This window comes from Lepidothrix coronata, unplaced genomic scaffold (genome assembly GCF_001604755.1).
Source record: "Lepidothrix coronata isolate B3197 unplaced genomic scaffold, Lepidothrix_coronata-1.0 Scaffold236, whole genome shotgun sequence".
NCBI classification, from domain to species: Eukaryota; Metazoa; Chordata; class Aves; order Passeriformes; family Pipridae; genus Lepidothrix; species Lepidothrix coronata.
In genome coordinates this window covers 366284-387035 of record NW_016690416.1, presented here as the reverse complement: position 1 = coordinate 387035, position 20752 = coordinate 366284, and the positions used below count along the sequence as shown (strand labels likewise).

The 20752-nt window shown below is 45.2% G+C and overlaps 1 protein-coding gene across 2 annotated transcripts; it reads right to left on the bottom strand.

Annotated features, from left to right (window-relative positions):
- Nucleotides 1-11681: 11681 nt before the first annotated feature.
- On the bottom strand, nt 11682-19252 carry CUNH5orf15 (chromosome unknown C5orf15 homolog). Of its 2 annotated transcripts, none has more exons than XM_017834621.1 (3): nt 19120-19252; nt 15724-16301; nt 11682-13263 (listed from the first exon to the last, which is right to left on the bottom strand). In XM_017834621.1, the coding sequence occupies exons 1-3, from the start codon at nt 19235-19237 to the stop codon at nt 13132-13134; spliced, it is 828 nt and encodes a 275-aa protein (XP_017690110.1). In that variant the 5' UTR covers nt 19238-19252; the 3' UTR covers nt 11682-13131. The 2 variants fall into 2 exon arrangements, with proteins under 2 accessions (XP_017690110.1, XP_017690108.1); XM_017834619.1 differs by having other exon boundaries at nt 19135-19237.
- Between the last annotated feature and the right edge of the window lie 1500 nt (nt 19253-20752).

Genomic DNA, 20752 nt, shown 5'->3' with positions numbered 1-20752 from the left:
CAAACACACGTAAGACAGACGTGAGGACTCACTGCTGCAGCTGCAAAGCCCCCATGATGGATCCAACCATTTAAAAGTTCCTTGAGTGCTCACTGATACTCCAGTATCTGTCTAACACCTGGGTTTTGTTAAGTTTTCTTGGTAGTGTGGCTTTTGAAACCCTATTATTACATGCTGGGGTATGATTAAAGTGTTTGGCTTTCCATGGTAACATTACCCATCTATAATCTTGTTTCTTAGTGAATCTGAGCCAACCCTACCAGTAATTTCCTTTAATAATAAGTCTTCAGGAATAAGTCTGCCCTTTAAACCCAAAATCTGAGGCAACACGTGATTGACAGATACCGTGGCTTTCAGCTAATTAAATATTCTGAATACTCAGCCGTGGGAGATTTTTTTTTTCCAAGGAAATAATTCCAGGTGCCAGGCTCCCTGTGGCAGCTCTGCCATCTCCAAAAGCTCTGGCACACCCCCCGGGGGTGATGCTGTGGAGCTGCTCTCCCTCTCTTTCCAAGGGGGGGGCTCACCAGGCTCCCTCCACCTAACTGGAGGTAAATGGAACTCCACCCTCAATTGCACAAAGCACTTAAGCATGCTGTGTTAATTAGTTACAGCAAGGATGATCTTCTAGACAAGCAACGTGCTGTTCCTTGTAAATGATGCTGCCACTGAAGTGTTAATTCCCTTTGAAGATTAAGCTGCCTGGGTATAAATCAGATGCTGCAACCACCCCAAAATACCAATTGCTCTGCAAGAGCACAGTCAGAAGCCGGAGAGTGAAGTGCTGAATATTTTGCACAGCCTGAATAGCTTTGGAATGCTCATGAGATGCATCACATGGATGTGCTGTGTTGTGTCAGCTTAACTTTACTTTTTTTGTGGTGTGACAGCACGTTCAGCACATCACAGCTCGGAGCGGGGTCTGGGCCTTCAGACAGCACTGTGATAAAATTATTTGCAGGAAATTACAGAACTGCCCAGGCAGGGCACAAATGGCCACTTTGCAGGGGCCAGAGAGGACGAGCTCTGCTGCAGTTTGTCACAGGTTCAGCCCCACTGCTGTGACACTGCTCTGCCCCAGCAAACACCTTTGTCAGGCCTCTCACATACCTGTGTGCTTGAAAGCCCACCTCCAGCAGAGATGGTTTGCTGTGATAAATCTCAACCAAATCAAGCTTTTCGCCAACAGCAGTTGGAAGATGTCCATGCTTTTATTGCATGCACATTCTACATATCCCACAGCTACTGTTCAGTAATAAATGTATCATAGCTCATACCAGCTCCCTACCACAGATTCGGAGAGCGTTACAGCTGGAGAAGACACCTGGGTGGACTGGAAAACACATACCTAATGTAACAGCCTCTGTCCCCCCCCCCTAGATACAGAGTAAGTCAGGTGTTGTGCACAATTTCGTTGCAAAGCATCTCATCTGCTCTGGAGCCTCCAGGTCAGCCATAACCCAGGGCTCTCCCAGGACTCTGCAGATCCTTGGGCTGAGCTTTGAACAACAGGCTGCCTGGAAAGAGAAGTGAGCAAAAAGGGGAAAAAAAGAAGGAAAAAACCCAAAAGGGCAAAAGCTACATTCTCCAGGAAACAAAAAGCTTTAAAACATTTGCAAAACTAAAACTGTTCACTTGGCAGTCGAGCCTTGGGAAAGTTTCTGCCGCTCTGCGCAGAAGGAAGTATTTACATCTTTTAGTCACAGGATGCAGGTGGTGATATTCTGGAGATTACAAACAGATTGTAGGCATCTTGCAGTTTTATTGCTGTGTTATTGTAAGGAGATGGAGGTACCTGACAGCACAGCTGGGGCCCGGCAATCACAAAGAACCCCTGAAGGCAGCGGTGCCAGGCTGGAGCTGTGGTCCAGCCCCTGACCCAGCCAGCATCTCACCGGGCTGTGGCACCTGCAGGGTTGGGATCCTGCTGCTTAATGAGGAGCTGGATCAGCTGCACAGGCAAAGGGAAGGCTCCTGGTGCAGTTTGGCATCGAATAAAACACGTTGCTGGTAATGAACACACATCCCTGGCAGGGCTGCTGCATAATTTATCGCCACAAAACCCGTCTTTCTGCGGGGTTTTCATAATTCTCATATCTTTATTTATAAAGTGCTAATCTGCCTCACAAAAAAAAAAAAAAGAAAGGTAAAATTTCAAATGTAAGCCCTAAAATGCAGTGAAATAACAGAAACGCTACGTGGAAAGGAAGGGATTCAACTCCATAATTTTGCAACTTTCAGATGCCACACGTTCCTGAAATTCTGAGTTTTGAGGCACTTACACTCAGCACGTGGGGTCTGATCGATGCCCTGAGCTGCAGCACTGCAGAAGAGGAGAAGGCTCTGCTAGAAGCAACAGGCTTTTGTGTGTTTTCAACAGAGGAAAATATTTGAGGGCTTGGCTTTTTTTCTTTTTTTTTATTTAAGAGGTTTGATTAAATAGGACATACATTATGTAGATCATTTCTGTTGCGAAGACCTCTACCCAGACAGCATTTCCACCACAAATGGTAAATGCTTGTGTAGAAATCTGTAAATGCCCCATGCAGTAAACAGAAGAAATTGTGATATTCAGATAGTTTCACCCAAAAGCAAAAAGACAGTCTTTAGCAGAGCAGAAGTGAAACAAGCAGATTATGTCCCCAGAGATGGGAGAATATGTTTGGAAAAGCTTTTAAGTATCTCAAGAGCAAAGGGCTGTTTGAAAACCAACAAGTCAGTCAGACATTTTGACATGAACACACTGGTTCCATCAGCACCTCTACAGTAAATATTTCAAGATAATCTTGTCCCAAAATAGAAAAACTGCTTGGTTTGGATGCTGTCATTGCTGTTGGGCTCCTCACAGCAAACTAAGGCTCAGCATGGCCAAGCTGAGCATTCCTGGGGCTGAGGAGGGGTTGGCAGTGTAGGGGTTTGCTGGTTCTCCCCAGGAACCCTCAGACCCAGAGGCTGGGTGAGTGTTTATGGAAGAGCCACCTGCCCATCTCCTGCCCTGAACACTCCTGTGGCTCCACCTTCCCAAGAAGGAGAACACAGCCAAGCCCTTCCCTCGGTCAGTGGGGCATTTTGAGTCATGCTCTGCAGGAAGTGCCATGAATAGAAGAGAAAGATAATTTACTTTTAGAGAAGAGGCATCTTTTCCTCCTTTCATAGCCGACAGCTCCCACCCTCACCCCCAGCAGGGTCCTCGAGCCAAGGTGTCAGCAGAGAGAGGGGAGGAGATCACATTCCCCCTGCTCTCAGCCCAGGGCCAACAGCCAAACCTCCCCCTGGTTTTCTGCATTTGCTTTCCTTTTCTTTTCTCACTCAGACAGAATGTTTTCCCCCTGCTCCTGGCCCTCAGTGGAGCCTCCTGCAGAAAGCGCTGACATTAATCCCAGAAGCAATTCAGACAGAGGGGGAAAGAGCTCTGTGAACCCAAACAAGAATGAGACCATCTGGCAGAAAGAAGCAAAGCCTGTTAAGAGCCCACTTTGTCCTTCCTGCAACTTCAGCACAAGCTGTCAGTGGTGGTTCAATGGGAACAGGTTTCCTCTGCAGTGCTGCACGCAGGGCTCAGTTTAGCTCAGGCTTCCCCCCCCCCTTCAATATTGTTTGGTTTATTGCACCAAAGCTGGTGGGATTGCTTATGAAGTGTAATCCAGCCTGAGTAACAGCATCAGAGCCTGGACCATCATCTCTAAAGCCTCAGCCCTCAATTACCCAAGCATCTGTTTGCATTTCAGTGTCGGGAGGGAATTAAACAACACAGTGCAACAAGAAACTGGTCAGAAATACAAAGACTTGTTCAGTCTGTGTTCATGGCACTAAACCCTTCCTGCAACAGTCACTCACACTCCTGTCCTGACTTCTGAACACAGCCTGTCTGGGGTGAGGTGTGGGCACCAGGGAGCTTTGCAGGGCCCTTGTTAACACTGTTAATATCAGGACCTGAGAAGCTTTACACGACCTTACAACCACAGAATATTTCAAGCTGGAAGTTACCTGTGAGGATCATCAAGTCCAACTCCCTGCTGCTTGCAGGACTGCAAAAAACATCCCCAGCCCTGCCATGAGCAAGAACTACCACGTCCCTCCTTCATCCATCACTGGATGGGAACCAGTGAAGCCTAAAGGACCTGCAGCGCTTTAATTAAATGAATAATATAAATGAATTACTTTCATTTTCTTCAGTCCAAAATTTCTGAGGATATTCAGCACATGCAGAGCAAATTCAGATATTGAAAACAAGCACTAGAATAATCATGAGTCACCATCCAATATTTCTCTGGTGCTGCTGAACCATCACTCCTTAAATGCCATATCATGTCCAAATTATCCCAAAGTCTCATTGCCTTATTTTTTGTAAGAAACCACCTCTGCTAATGGTATTTCCACTTCTGAATCCTGCTTTGTCTTCTAGGACTTGCATGTTACAGAGGAATAAAGCAAGAAGTCAACCAGAAGGCCTGGTGGGTGCCAGTGAGGGTAGTTTTCCTTTTCTTTTAGTAATTCTGATTAACATTTGCTAGGAAATCAATCACCTTAATCTAGGGGAAAGAAATTAGTACAGTTAATGACTGTACCAATCAAGTGACTGTTTTAACTTTTATATTCAATTTTTATTTTTTGCATGGAGAGTAGAGAGGAATAAAAGGACTGCAAGGCTTGGGAGGGACATCAGAGCCCTCTGAACATCATCAGAGCTCTGCTCTGAGTACTCCCTGTTGGGAGCTACAATCGATTTTAAGAGAAGTTAATTGCTGCTTTAAACATGAAAATGAATCACCAGGACAGGACTGACTCGAGTCTCTGCAGGACTGAGCACAGGGGTGGGAGACCCTCTCCTCTCTCAGCTGCTGTGCACAGAATAAATCACCTGTGCATCTTCTCCAGCCCTCAGAAGGGTTCTCTTGGCCTTTGGTGGCTCAACAGCCACTGGAGGACCCCCACTGTCAAGACTCAAAGAAGGAGGATGACAAACAGATCCTGAAGGTGATGGACAATTCCCGGAGTAGCTTGTTGGTCTGGAGTCTTTGTCAGCCCCGGGCACTGCTTTTCCTTCAGCCCTGGGGAAGGAAGGAGGCCCTAAGTGGGGGTCACCCCACATAAAGTAGCTGTTTTAGAGGCAGGGAATTTTTATCTCTCTCCCAAATGGAGAAATTTCTTCCCTGTCTGAGTCTCTAAGACATTTTAGCCCTACACTGTAGCTCCACAAGCATTAGCAATTCCCACATGACGACTGCACACGTGTGTAATTGGGAGGAGAAATGGCTAAGCAAGTAATTAGGCAAGGAAACTATTTACAGATATAAAATAACCCCTTTTCAGGCACCAAGTTCAACAAAGAAATGGGTATTAGCAGTGTGCATGTAATTAATCTATTAACTGCTGTTTTGGTGATGTATTTTTAAGTCTGTATTTACTCAAGCACGTAGCAATCATTTGGGTATTGCTCTGGAAAAGGTTAGACACTGTCAGGTAAAATTCATCATATAACAATCCCATAAATAGCAGCATTTTTTTCATTGTATTAATTTCTCTTCCCATGCAGTAACATTTAGGGAGATTGGTGTCTTTGTTTTCCAATGTTTTCCCTTTGCACAATAATGGAAATACATGTTGGGTTGAGGAAACAGATTTATTTTCCTCAGGGTTGGAGAAGAACTCTGGAAGTTATTTTGCTGAGCCCCTCAAGAGTAGAGACAATTTTTATTCTTATAAACTTGTTATTACAGCTCAGATGGATTAATACATAAGAGCTCATGAAGTTAGGGACAGACATTTTTCAGGAGAAATGTAAAAAATAAAGGCCTGGGGATGCAGTGGAAGAAGGAGATAGAATTATTTAGGTTGGAAAAGACCCTTAAGATCATTGAGGTCCAAGGTAAAAAACTCCATTTCTTAAGAGTTTTTTAATAAAATTATTTCTTTTTTTTTTTAAAAGTAGATAAACACCCCTTAACAGCCCTCCACCTCTCGGCTGCTTTATGGGCTCATTCTGTCTCACCGTGTCGGTTTTGTCCAAAGGGATCCCTCCTTACACTCGTTTTTGGACTTATTTTGCACTTTCCCAGCTCTTTGCTGGCTGGCAGGTGCCTTCCATGGCGCAGCCACACTCCCCCCTGCTGGCTGCTCCAAGAGCTGGCCAGTAGCAGGTAAAGCTGGGGAAAATGAATTATTTGAAAATCTAAACTATTATTTTTCTTCTGGGTATTATGCAAAGAACAGTTGTCCTCAGCAGCGACGGCTTCACAGCACCAGCAAGGGAAGTTTGCTTGCCACTTAAAATACCTTCCTCTGCCTCACCAGTGATTTTTTTCTGTAATACAACTTTCATTTAGTGCTTTATCTGCTCGCCCAGGCCTAGGCAGGAGCGGGCAGCACTCCAGGCAAGTGCCAGGGCTGACAGCAGGGTCCTTCTGTCCCCACAGCCACCACCCACCAGCAGCAGAAGGCATCTTGTTTGTGCCGTGATACCCATGATATTCCCACTGAAATGAGAAGGGGCGAGCACAGGGCTTTTCTGGGGTGGGGAGATAAAGAACCCAGCCAGTTCTTCAAAAACAAGCTCTCTCTGGAAATCAGTCCCAGCAGAGCGAGGACGGCGCAGAGGGACCGGCCGCGTTCCCCACGGGCACCCACAGGTCACTGAAGGGGAACTCAACTCCCAGCTTTGCCTCCACACACAGGGCTTGGACCCCTGGGACCCTCTGGATGGGCAGGAAACCTCCCAGTTCAAACTCCCCCAAAGCCATCCCACTGGCTAAGGAAGGGGAAAGAGGAAGGCAACCTCCAGAGTGATAAATTAGGCATGGAGGTGACAAAAGGAGCAAGTCTGGGCTCCTGTAATGTCACATCCAAGAGGACTGTACTTGCAGCTGTTTCGTGATGCAGAAGAACCTGTCCCACAGGCTCCAGCCATGAACACCTGGGATGAGCAGTGTGTTAAGTACCCAGAGCTGCCCCGGGGCTTTCCAGCCAGCCCTTACTCAGAGCCACCGTGACATTTGGGCTCTCAAATATTTACATCTGCATGAGGACCATCCTCATTCTGTTCCAGGTAAGAGAGTTGATCCCAGCCAGACACCCCTGCACAGCCTGATGGTCCTTCCTGCTGCTGAAGGCAGTCAAAGCTCATCCCCATCCCAACAGCTCCTCACAAATCACACAGCACAGCAAAGGGCTGCAGATGCCACCACCTCCCCCAGGGTCACTGCACTGCTCCCTGTGAGCAACCACAGCCACCCCTCTACAGGTTGCACACCTTACATTGAGCTAAAACTACAACAAATTGCACAAAAGCAAGCTGCCTCTCAAACTGCCCCCAAACTGCACAGATATTTTATGGCACAGAGCCCTTCTGTCTGCTTGTGGCACAACCCAGCCAAACCCTCTGTACTAGACAGGATCAAGGATAATTTTCCTTCTCTAGGGATCGCCTATTCAAATGCAGAGGAACTTTCTCAGAAATTATACTGAAAATGTGGCATTGCTGCTTGGAAGATTGTGGTTTTGTTTCTGCACAATGCCATTATGCCCTTCACTCCTACCTTCTTTCCCTCCCCAAACAACGTGGAACATAATTCTCCTTTTCTGAACATCTGGCATTCCAGCTGTTGGGATCCACAGTCAGCAGGCATTAGAAATTAAAACCTATTCCAGATTAACTGGTAGAATTTGTCAGCTAACACTAAAAGGGCTATTTTTAGATGTTGAAAACACTTTGCACCTTTATAAAGGATAATCAGCTGTTCCTTGCCTCAGTGACTGCAGCTCGAGAACAGTCACCCTGCAACAATTTAATTTGGAAATTTAACTATTAACAATAAGCATGAGTTAACCTTAAAAGATACATCCTAAACTCAGTCATTAGGGCTTGTTGTGGTGCAAAAACTGGGCCATGTGGGTACTTCTGAACGTTTTATTCACTGTCCCCCGCTCGCAGAGCACGAACAGTTACGTGGAGAGCATGAACATGTTCCTCAGGGACAAACTGAACTTCCATCACTCATCACAAACCCCACCGCAAAATGAAAGGCAGGAGGGGGCCAACAAAAATACACAACATAATCCCACTGCCTCGCAAAACCAGCTGATAATGAGGGTCAGCTGTGATCAACACACACAAGGGTCTCCCAGTTCATGTAATCTGAATTTAAATTATTTCAGTGGCCTGAGTACACCTGTGAACCTCAACATCAGTTCTTAACCCCACCAGCTTCCTTAAATAGCAACATTTCAGCATTGTTTACAGAACAGTAGAAAGGGATTAAATCCAGCTTCACTTAATCTTGAATAAAGCCTCTATGGATGCACCTCAGTAAGGATAACATGACCTTTGTATTTTATTCTTAATAAAGATAGGAAATTGCCAAGATTAGTAATTTTCAGTGCTAATAACAAAGCAACAGACCTTGTAATTAAAAATAACTTTTAGGAGGCTGCTAAATGATTTTGATAATGATTTAAGGACCAATTAGAGAAGAGGTGTCATTCTTCCCCTTTTAATTAGATCTATTGGAAACAGTGAAGCTGAGAAGTTCTCATATTAACCATTTTTTATTACACTGAGGGCACTCATCTGCTCTGGATGAGAAAAGTTTAACAGAAACCAGTACAGGGACTCCTCTTTAAAGGACACTCGATGGTAAAGGGTGTAAGAATGATGGTGTTAGTTCTGCTGCTTTGTGGTGGCTGGGATATATGGCCTCGAAGATTACTGCTCTATCAGCCTTACAGGAGGATTTAGTACACCCATAAAGCTATTCAGCCTTGTAGGAGCACAAAATGCAGCTTTGGGTTTGGATTTGGGACAGGAGAGGGAAGCTGCACGGCCAGGCAGGTGCTGCTGTGGTGGTGGGGACCATGCACACACCAGCACCACCCTCAGCCTCCCCATGAGTCCACCCAGGGATTCCCTGCAAGAAAATTACCACAAAGCAACCCAAAGCAAAAGAGACCCCAAATCCTCAGTCTGGTTTGACCTCTCAGCAACAAAAGTCATTATGCTGAGACTACAGCAACCACTGCTCACCTGAGCTCTAGAGTGTGAAAACCATCTTGTTTTGGGCTTTGCTTTATGACACAACTTAGAACCAGCTTTAGACTCACAGAATCCCAGTATGGTTTGGTTTGGGTTGGAAGGGGCCTTAAGGATCATCTCGTGCCAATCTCCCTGCCATGGGCAGGGCCACCTTCCACGTTATGAGAAACCAAATTAAGAGTTTGCTGCTCCTGCACAGGGAGCAGCCCCATCTCTGCCCCCAGCACTCTCACCTCGAGCCAGCCCTGGCACTGCTCTGGCTGCCCAGTGAACCAGCTCAGCACCCAAAATGACTGAGAATCAGCCCAGGAATAAGATATAAAAAGAAAAAGGAATGGTTTTACTGGGTTAGGAACCCACTTACCTTCTGGAGCAGCGGTGAGGAGCAGCCTCCTCTGGGGTGTGGGGCTCTCAGTCACCCAGCCCCTGGGGCCACCACAACCTGCAGCCTCTCCCTCCCCAGGGCAGCTCAGGGGGAAGCTCTGCTGGGAGAACCTGCTCCTCCCCTTGCAGAGCAAGAACAGCTGCCCCATCACAAGTCCCCCCTACCCCTCAGCCCCAGGAGGCATCACTGCCTCAAATTCAGGCAGATAATTGAGACCCAAACAAGTAGCAGCTGCCAGCCAGGTTTCTCTCTGCTCACCGTGCCAGCTTCCCACCAACAATAAAAACAAATAAAGTGACCCCACTGTGGCTCATCACAGGTTTCCTAAACTGGCCATGACTCTGAAAATCCCTGACCAATGTTTTTGTTCATTGCAGTCTGGGTTAGAGCCACAGAACTCTCTCTTTTCCCTTCCTATTATTTTTGTAGCACTGAAATTTATTTAACGTATCCCATTTTTCATCTCCACCTTGCAAATTAATTTCCCGTAACTCAAAGCTCCCTGCTCAGATAAACCCTTCTCTGTTCACCCTGTACACAACTGAGCAGCAGCCAAGGACAGTTGACTTAGAGCTGAATAATATGCACTGGTGCTAAATGAAAATTAAACCATAAATATTTTAAAATACCTGATTTCCTGGATAGTAAAAATGAAATGTATCATTTGTTTAAACTATCCTATTCATTATTTCTTTCCTCATTTCATAAAACCCAACCACTAACGAGAACCTACGTAAATAGAGTTTCAACTTTCATCTTGAGAAGTTTAATCAGAAAACTCTTCAGGAATATTTTATTCCTTTTATCAGAATATTGATGGAAGTCATAATTCACCTTAATGTGAGAAAGTTTCCTTTCTTCACTAAAGAAATCCATCAAGACATTTCTTGTTGGTAAGATCTGACATAAATCTGCTTGCTTTTTCCTCTGTTTGATCTCAGCACTTTATGAATTTTTGATTGCCTGCTCTTAATTTTCCCCAAGCAAATTCAATTAAAGAAATTAAAACCCAGTAGTTCAACCCTGATTACCTCATCAGCAAATGGCTCTTTTATTGCACAGTGGATGACATATGCTGCACTCTCCTGGAGCTGCTGGAGCCCTTGTAAAACCGGATCAGGAAAAACCTTTCTCTCTTTATTGGCGCTATTAGGGAACAGCTCCTGACTGCCCAGGCCAATTCAGCAACACTCCCCCTGCTCAGGCAACAGTCCAAGGGCTGTTGAGAATGGAAAAATATCCTTAGGAAATAAAAAAGTCCAAGTCATTGTGTGCATGTCAGATCTTTCACCTGCCCTGGGTGAGGTCCCTGTTCCTGGCAGTGACACACAAGTCACTGGAGAAGCAGCTCGGCCCAGCCCTGAGCCAGCGTGGAGCTCAGAGCTCACTGTTGTACAGCTTTCATTCTGAGATCATCCTGAAGGGACACTTCTCTCTTGCCACACAGCAGGGACTGGGAGGAAATGGCTCTTTTAGGACACAAGTAACCACTGCCTTGCAGGCTCTCTGTCACACTGGCACTGTCAGCTGAACGCTGGGGCTCTTCAGGGTTTTGGGAATAGTGATACCCCACAAACATCATCTAAATTCACTTGCTGTGATGCAGCCACAAACTTTGGTGTGACCAAACATCTGTCTCGATGGCCCAATTCACTGGATGGGTTGAAGAGAAAACAATACTTTAAATTAAACTGTTCACTGCAGTTCTGCACAGCCAGGTCCTTCAGCACCTCCTTCCAGGTTCTGAGCAAGGCCTGTGGTACCATGGGAAAGGAGCACAAGCTTCTGCCAAGTGTGAATGTACTATTTTCTGCTGTCAAAATCACTACACTTTATGAATGTTTTTCAAGGAGAAAGCTCCTGAACTTCTTGGGTGCAAAAAATATCAGCCAACTCCTCAAATTCCAATATTTAAACATCCTAAAGGAGCTTTGCAAAGTAACCTTTCCTTTTGGATCTTGACCACAGCAGCATTACTTCAAAGCAGGGATGTTCAGGTAAGAATTTCAAGTATCTTCCACAAGAATTATTAAATAAACAACTTAGGTTAAAAGATTGCACGTTAAAAAACTTATTAACTCCTGCAGCTTCAAAGATTTCATTTAAACCTTGCTACACACCCTTTAACAGATGCATAAAACAAACCTGCACACACCCAGTATGGGGGACAGAAAAGATGGGTTTGAACTGGTTTCCAATTCCAAGCAAGTTCTTTATCACAAGGTACTGTATAAAAGGAGCGAAATAGTTAAGATAAAAAACACAAGCTCATTATTGTCATTTATTTTAAAAACCTTATTCAAAATATTAAGTGATACAAGTCCAAATATGATAAAAATTACTGCGAGAAAAGAGTTTTGGGATATTTTTTTTGTGCTTTACTTCCTGTAGTTATGAAAAGAATGCATTTAACAGTAGGATTTAGAACTTTTACCACTTCATTCCTAAGACAGTATCATGCCTTCAGACTCCTCATGCCATCAGCTGTGAAAGTGATTTTTTTCCCAAATGTTACATAACTACTTGAATACCAAGTCATTAATTATGGGGTTCTGATTCACTGTTATTTACATATTTCTCAGGTTGAAAACTAAATCACAAACAGAATGTACAGAAAACTAAAATTTTATATTTTACAACCCATAAAACCATAAATAATGGAAGTACAAAAGACAAAGTAAAAAAAAAAAAAAAATCAAAAAAACTACTGTACCAGTAACTTGATTTACACTAATGCATAAATGTTTGTCAAAAATGAGAGTGCACTGGCAGCCCCCACACCTTTACTCTCACCTGTCTGTTACCTGGGTCAGAAGAACAACCAAATAAATTATTCTTACAGTTTCAGGCCTCTCCCAATTTATAATATAAGCACATAACCATTTCCCAACTGTCTTAAAATTCAACAGATAGCTTTGATGTATAGAAAGCCTGCCAACTATCTATATTTTAGTAAGATTATTCAACAAGGCTTATTTTCCACTCATTAATTACAAAGACAATGAAACAGTCATAAATACCATTAGATAAAAAAATGGACAGTCAGGAAGCTTCATACCTTCACAAACACCTTGAGCATTTTAAGGAAATATATGGTATAAAACTTCTGAATAAAATAGGTTATACATAATTATTTTTAAATTATTTACTGCATGAACACATATGGAAATTATTAAATTGCCATTCTAGCTATTTTGCCTAAAATAGGATCAAATTATGCAACAAGGAAAGAGAAACAGAAAAAAAAACCAAGATAAAAGATTTGCAGCATCAGGATTTAAGCATAGAAAAAAGTAATTATGTTTTAAGTTTTCAATACAGTGGGATTTATGAGCCATATAAGTGAAGAGCAAAGAGATCATTAATTTGATTTAGTGATGCCAAAGTCATTAATTTATTAGACCTAAAATATTTTATGCTTATTTTTTTGTAATACGACTATTAAGACTGCTCCAGACAGAAGGGATGTTGCTTAATGAATGGAAAGAGCACTAATTTATTAAACTCTGCATCTTTATAGTTGATATAAAACCCGACCAAAGTAGCAAACAGATGTGTCATGCCCTTGATCTTCCATGAGATTTAATCTCCAAAACATCCAGGTCACAGAGAGTACATCTCATTTCTGTACAAGCAGCTTATTTGGGATACCTGAATATCATTACATGACTGGGCAGGCAAAGAGTGATAAGTTCAGCAAACTCAAAGCACAGTGCTCTCAGAACACGTAGTCGTTGGTTATTTTGAGGGAAGGCATGGCTTCGTTCACGTTCTGGTCCAAGCGATGATACTCCACCGTCCGAGAGCACAGCCCGTCCCTCCAGCGCCGGCTCTGCACCAGCAGGAAGAGCTGAAACACAAAGCACACAGTTAGATCTGCTCTCAGAACAGTGAGGGGATCAGTGGCATCAGGCTGAACAAGGCCAAGGGCCGGGTCCTGCACTTTGGCCACAACAACCCCCTGCAGCTCCAGGCTGGGCGCAGAGGAGCTGGAGAGCAGCCAGGCAGAAAGGGAGCTGGGGGGACTGAGTGACAGCAGCTGAACAGGAGCCAGAGAGTGCCAGGGTGGGCAAGAAGGCCAGTGGATCCTGGCCTGGATCAGGAACAGTGTGGCAGCAGGAGCAGGGCAGTGATTCTTCCCCTGTACTCGGTGCTGGTGAGGCCACCCCTGGAGTGCTGTGTCCAGCTCTGGAGCTACACATGTAGCTTTACTAAAAGATTTCCCCTCAGTTCAGGAAGGACATGGAGGGGCTGGAGCAGGTCCAGAGAAGAGCAACAAGGCTGGGGAAGGGTCTGGAGCTGCTTCTAGGAGGAGCAGCTGAGGGAGCTGGGGTGCTCAGCCTGGAGAGAAGGAGGCTCAAGGGAGACCTTCTCACTCTCTGCACTCTTTGACAGGAGGTTGTAGCCAGGTGGGGGTCAGGCTCTTCTCCCAGGAACCAGCAGTAGGACAAGAGGGCACAGTCCCAAACTATGCCTGAGGAGGTTTAGGTTGGACATTGGGAAGAAACTCTTTACAGAGAGAGTGACTGGGCATTGGAATGGGCTGCCCAGGGAGGTGGTGGAGTCACCGTCCCTGAGGTGTTTAAGAAGAGATTGGATGTGGTGTCAGTGCCATGGTCAGTAGGCCAGGTGGTGTTGGGTCAAAGGCTGGACTCGATGATCTCAGAGGTCTTTTCCAACCTCATTGATTCTGTGTTTCTGGGTCTGATAGACAGCTCCACAGTCCTACTGATATCCCAGTTCCCCCCCCAGTGCTGGCAGTGGCACTGCTGTTGGTGTAAACCACAGCACTGGCAGTCAGACACTTGCACACTGTCCTTGCCACCCTCGGCTGCAGTTTGCATTCCACCTGGAAATCTTTTAGTAAAGCTACATGTGTACCTCCAGAAGCACTGCATCTACAGACTATTCAACTATCCCCAGGTGGTGACATTTGTTACTTTATCCATCTTATCTACCCTGGCATTTCACCCTTGTTAAAAATAACTGTATTGCTGGTGCAACAGAGGCAACAGAAGCAGCAATGGTGTCATGTGATAAACTGTTTCTGCATCAAGCTGAGCAGTTAAAGAAGACACAGAGTAATCAGATGTTTAAATGTCTATTATCTTCACCCTATTTAGCCTTGTTTCTTACCAACTCATCCAAGAATTCACTTTACACAGAGCAACTACGCTGGCAAAAGAGGAAACAGGACAGTGGAAGTGGGCACAGAGAAAGAAGAACCAACTTGACTGTTGTTTCACACAAATACATGCCATTATCTACATACTTCAAGTACTAATGATTTTTTTGTTCCCAAAACTATCTCTAAGTGTTAAAAAGTAATAATTACCCAAATTATACTATAAGCATTATTTCACTTATGTAGCAAAGACAAGGCATTTTTAATCACTTATTTGAACTTCTCTCAAAGTTACATTTTCAAATGCAACACAGTCTTCAACATTTTTCCCTATAAAGCCTTGGCAATGCACATTCCAGATATGCCATTGCACAGGAAAGCAGAAGGTTTTGGGGTTTTAGCTCTGTTCAGAGTTCCCCACATCCTCACCCAAACCAGTGTTCTCCACAAGGATAAACACTAAATTTTCCTCATATCTAAAAACTAACCTGTGGTTTAATTGCAAATTTGTGCATGTACCAGCACTGGGTCTGGTTGGGCTGGAGTTCATTTTTTATGCTAGCAATGTATTTTGAAATAACACCAATCAGGCTACTTTTGAGATAGAGAGAATTAGTTTGCACTGAAGAAACAGTTACCTGAAAACAGTATCTCTGATCTTCTCTATGTAAAACTGGAAGCAGTGTTAACCATTTCCTAGAAGTTTGTAGTTAAGCCCTCATAGTATTTATGATATAAAGACCACCTTAAAGTGAACAATTACTAGAAGGATTATCACAGTCATAACATGAACATTCCCACACCATTAAGGATTAAACCTTCCTTAATTTGCTGTTTATAATCCTGTGCAGAAACAAAATCAGTTAATTGTTCACCTTCACTTGACTTGGCTCAGGTCTCCTTTACAGAACTCATATTGTGCACTGCCAGTGTCCACTAATGAATTGATTGATTACTGATGTTATCAATTAATTCATTTTCTAATTGAAAATGTTTGAGTTCATTTTCATTGTGCATATAAAATGATAATAACAATATGCATATTAGTATCACCACAAGACTTAAGTGGACAAAGATTCCATTCTCCAAAAAGAAAAGTTCCTCTTATTAAAAAGGTGTACCAGGCAATGCAACCTCACTTTAAATACTCCAGCTGTTCCTCTCAACCTTTCAGAGCACACCTACCTTCCTCTTATTGTGATAGGTGACATAAACAACAGCTACTAAGAAGGCAACTACAACCAGATGAAAAAAGAAATGGCTGTCCTCTTCTTCTTCCAACCCTGAGACAGAAACACCTTTTATCTTCTCATCCAGGGTCTTGATCTCCTCGTTGTAATTGCTGATGGTGTCGGAGTCGTCGTCATCCGGCATCTCTAGGTCTGGGTTGTACCTGGAAATCGGTGTCATCTCGTAAGGACCATAATCATCTCCATCTGACTCCAGAGTTTCTTTTATGATGGGTGGGGAACTATTTAGTGTATCTTTCAAATCTGTTAGAAGATCCTCGTCCTCAATTTTAGTATCTTCAGAAGCATCAATTGGAGATACCGAACTAGCAGGGAGAACAGATGAGGAAGAGTCACCTTTTGCTGTAGGTGCCTTTCCTGCAGTCACTGAACTGATTTTGGCTGTTGTTGGGATTGCCTTTTTTGTTGAGGTTAGGCTCTGCAAGCTGTCTGTCAAATTTTGGGATCTGCTCAGTGTTTCATTCTCACTTTTAGAAGAAATATTTTTCAGAAGCGTCTCCGCGTTCACGGGATCTGAGAAAAGGATGAGAAACAGTCAATATTAAGCACCAGGCAGTAACTTCTGTGGCACCCACCATTGCCACAGATTTCCTTTACAGACAAGAAATCATATGTCACATTGCAAACTTTTTACCAGTCATATGCAGAAATACATTTCCTGTACTTTGGCAACTTCCTAAGTCTTGAGCAGGAGAGGAGTTAAAGCTTGGAAGCACATCCTTTCTAGATTAGTATGCCAAAGTGTCCCTAAAAAATTCAGCATGCATGTTTTCCAGGCATAAGAACTTCAAAGACATGTCATCCCTCCCTCTGTGGATTTATGATGTCTTGCAGATTCACACACAATTAGTATTTTCTCCATCATCACATTCCTTCTCCCACAGAAGAAGCTGAGCCCTACAGAGGAAGATTTTCTCAGCAAAGCTTTTCCTGCAGTTAAAAGTTTTTAATCTCTCACCAGCGCATATTTTACCAACAAAAATGAGAACATGCTGTGAAGTCCTCTTCAGTCAGGACACAAGGTCACAGCACCTCTTCCCAGGCACTAATTTTTATTGAATTTACAGCTACTGAAAAAGATTTCCAACCTTTTGTTAACTGAAATGGAACCACTGAACCACAGGTTAAAAACAAAGCCAAAGAAAGGACAATCTGACTGCCCATGCTCCTGGAGGAAAGGCTTTTGTTGGCAGCAAATTATTCTAATGAAATAAGTCAGCAAGAGTAACAGTCACCCTCAGGCAAATTCAGCATCTCTCCAATGCTGGGACGGCTTTGCAGAACTCCCTAAGAAACAAGGTGAGCATTAAAACCACATGCACAGCCCATCCTCCCTCTTCTCTATCCAAAGGAAGGTAAAAACAGATGCAGAGGGAGTTTATAAAGAGCCAGTGTTTTTTTTAAACCTAAAAAGTAGCAAACTATTCATGTTTACAGCACGTCACTTCCAGAGGCACCTGGAAAACTGCAGACCACATTTTAGACTTTCAGCACACATCAGCAGTGGAACAGGGGAACCACACCTGCCCTGTATCTTGGCATGCCGAACTATTTCTTCGTTTTAAAAAAGTAACAATATTTTCATTAAGCACTCCCAAGGCCCACTGGGAAGTTAGGGACTCTAAAAATGAAGCATTCAACCAACTGCCTGTGCCAGGTTACTCCCAAGTAAAATATTACAGAGGGGACACTGAATCACGTTATTCATGAAATGTATATTTACTGAGGATCAGTTACAACAGAGCTCTTGTTTACAGGGCACACCTTTGCAGTGGAAATTACTCTTTAACCAACTCAAACACAGCAGACTCCACTCATCTCACGTGAACTGCACATCACGGTGCCTCTGCTGAGGTTCAAGGGCAACTGTTTTACAGTCGACACACTTGTTGTTGAGAAAACTACTGGTCTGAATTATATTAACCTTAACTCGTTCAGATCTTGTACAGGACAAGTTTAAGGAATTCTGATTTCCCCTCAGGAGTCAAGTCAGCTAATTGCATACATGGAGATAAATATGAGGAAATGCAGCTGCAAGAGTTATATTAATTTTTACTAATAGCTAGTTGGCATGTTGGGAGGGAGGCAGGTCAACCTTACTGCTCCCCTCAGACAGACAAAAAGTGTTAGAGAGCTAAATAATAATAGCTAAACTGTTTGAAATACAAACAAGCATATTTTCCCTATAAAATTATGCTGCTTACACTTCAAATTGTTCTTAAACTCATTCTGACATTCAAGTTTTAGAAGGATATATGCTTAACTGCAAGGGACTCCCACCAGCTAATGCTGCGGCTTCAGACTGGGAAATACTTTCCTATTGTTCCTAAAACACGAGGGGTTTTATTTTAATTGCAGCAGGAAGTTTAGCAACTCAACCACAGCTGATTTATGATATCTACCCAAAACTATTTGGCATTATAAACGGTGGCTGCACTGTTTACAGTTACACAACACAGTCAGGTGGTGTTACAGCAGTGCCTGGACTCCAGAGATGCCTCAGCTTCAGAAACAGATATTTATGTTCAGTCCTGGTGACAGAATTAGCAACACAGCCCTCTTAGTAAGCACCACACATAAAAAACATGTGATGGTTAAAATGCCCTTCCAGGAGAACTGCTTTTAGAAAGCAAGTTATTTCATGATTTCTGAAGTTGAAAATTCTCATTTTCCTACAGGTTTCTGTCCCAAATGCTTCCTGCCAACCCGTCAGACCAGGTGAGGGGCAGCACAAATAGCTGGGGTGGATATTCCCACTGACAGGCACAGAGGGAACTGAGGGCTCAAACAGCTCCCTTCATTTCCTTCAGTAAGTCCTTTCTCCTCACTGCCCAGCCAATACTCCACCTAAAACAAAGAGAAACCCGCTGCACGTGAAATGTGCATTTCTTACCAGCCTTGGGTTACAGCTGGTCTGAAAGGGAAGGACGGAAACAGACTGAACTTGGAGCCAACTTGTAAAGTAACATAAGCTTAATTTCGCGGGCAGAGGGAGGCTAAACCCAGGCACAGAACTAGAGTACTTAGAACAAAGTACCAAGTCCGATGAGTGAAGTCACCACCCGAACTGCTCCAACCACCCAAACCGCTCCCGCAGCACCACGAGCGGAGCACACCCGGCTGGGCCTCCCGATCCCCGCCCGGGCAATGCCCGTCCCCAGCGCAGCCCTCAGCGCTCGCTGCCCCGACCGAGGCCGGTGCCGGTGTCCCCAAGGCACGACCCGCGCAGGCCGAGGCCGCACGGGCCCAACCGGAGAGCGCGGTGAGAGACGCGCAAGGCACCCCCGCAGCCCCACAGCCATCCCCCCAGCCGCCCCCCCCCGGCGCTCACCGCGGGGGTCCTGCCCGCGGAGGTTCTGCCCGCGGGCCGCCAGGGCCCAGCCGAGCAGCAGCGCCAGGCCGAGGGCACAGCCCGCCCGCTCCCGCCGCTGGCCGCCGCCCACCGCCATCTTGGGCCGCTCGCGGACGTGGCGGAGGCACCGCCCACGGGGAGGTGGCCGCGCATGCGCACGGGGGGGAAGCGGGGAGGGCGGGGTGCGAGGGGTGGGAGTCACGGAACGGTGGGATCCTAGAGCCCCGGGGTTATGGAGTGGTGGGATCCTAGAGCCCCGGGGTTATGGAGTGGTGGGATCCTAGAGCCCCGGGGTTATGGAATGGGAGGGGTATGGAATGGTCACAGAGCCGTGGGATCGAGGGGTCACCGAGGGTGGGAGACACTCCTGAGGTCGTCCAGTCCAACCGCCCACCCGGCACTGCCACTGTCACCCCTACACCACTGAACCACATCACCCAACCCTACATCTCCAACACCTCCAGGGGATGGTGACCCCACCGCCTCCTGGGCCGCCCTTCAGTGTCTGACCACCCCAACAGGGAAAACTTTCTGATATTTAATCTGAACCTCCCTGTCTCAGCTTGAGGAAGTTTCCTCTGGTGCTCTCACGGCAGCACAGCCCCGTCCCACCTCCCCGCACCCTCCTGGCCGGTGGTTGCCCAGATGGCCCAGCAGGGCAGGCGGTGTTGGAGCTGCCAGGGCCTCCAAGCTGTGAGCGAGACAAATCCATGACAGAAAATAGGGAATTTCCTTTGCCTGCCTTCTGATGGAGGTTGATAAGCGGGGTTGGACACCCACACGCACACTCAGGGAAGTGCCCACCGGCCTCCTGTCCAGGCTCTGTGCTGTGGCGCTCATGGAACGCTTTTTGCAACATTGGATAGATCTATAGAAAATCAAGCTTTCCTGTTCTCACCCCTGGTCGGGTATTCCATGCCCTGAGAGAAGGCTTGAAGCTGGTCACAGGTGAAAAAAATACCAAAGCAGATGCCTCAAGGATGAGAAAATCAAGAGGAAGGAGCCCAAAGGCTTACGGGGACGCCAAGAGAACAGGGGACATGCACAGCACATGGGAATGTAAATAAATATTGAGCATTTGCCATGTCACTGTGAGCTCTTTGCACGTGGCTCATTTTGATGGGTGAAGTCTGGAAAAGGACCACTTCTCCCAGGAGTGCTGGGAGAAGCATGTGAGATAGGAAACACTCAGGAACAGCTCGTGGTAAGAGGGAAACAGCCAGGGTTGCCCAGTTTGTGGCTCTGCAGGCTCACATTGTTGCAATGCCATTGCCTCACCAGGCACATCCTCCTGTACTGCAGCTCTTGCCATCTGCAGCCACCCACAGCAACGGCTCACCCATGAAAAAATACAAAATATTACTGAAAAGCCATTGAAGTTGATCCCAACTCATAAACGTCCATTGTTCACACTTACTTGTTTATAGAAAGGTAATTCAACTTACTGGATTCTGCAATGGAAGACAAGTGATGTTATCTTGTTTTATCCATGAGCTAAACACATGCATATGTGCAGTTGCCAGAGCTCAGCGAGCAGTAAGAACAGTGCCATGTCTGGAACTTAAATCTAGTAAGTATTTTTGTTTCATGTGGTACAAAATATGCACCAAGA

Excerpts from the sequence above, each read along its gene's own strand:
- CUNH5orf15 (XM_017834621.1), bottom strand. The coding sequence starts at position 19,237 with ATGGCGGTGGGCGGCGGCCAGCGGCGGGAGCGGGCGGGCTGTGCCCTC. Across the intron at positions 16,302-19,119 it reads CCGCGGGCAGGACCCCCGCG|ATCCCGTGAACGCGGAGACG; the intron begins GTGAGCGCCGGG and ends TCCTTTTCTCAG. Across the intron at positions 13,264-15,723 it reads CCTATCACAATAAGAGGAAG|CTCTTCCTGCTGGTGCAGAG; the intron begins GTAGGTGTGCTC and ends TTTGTGTTTCAG.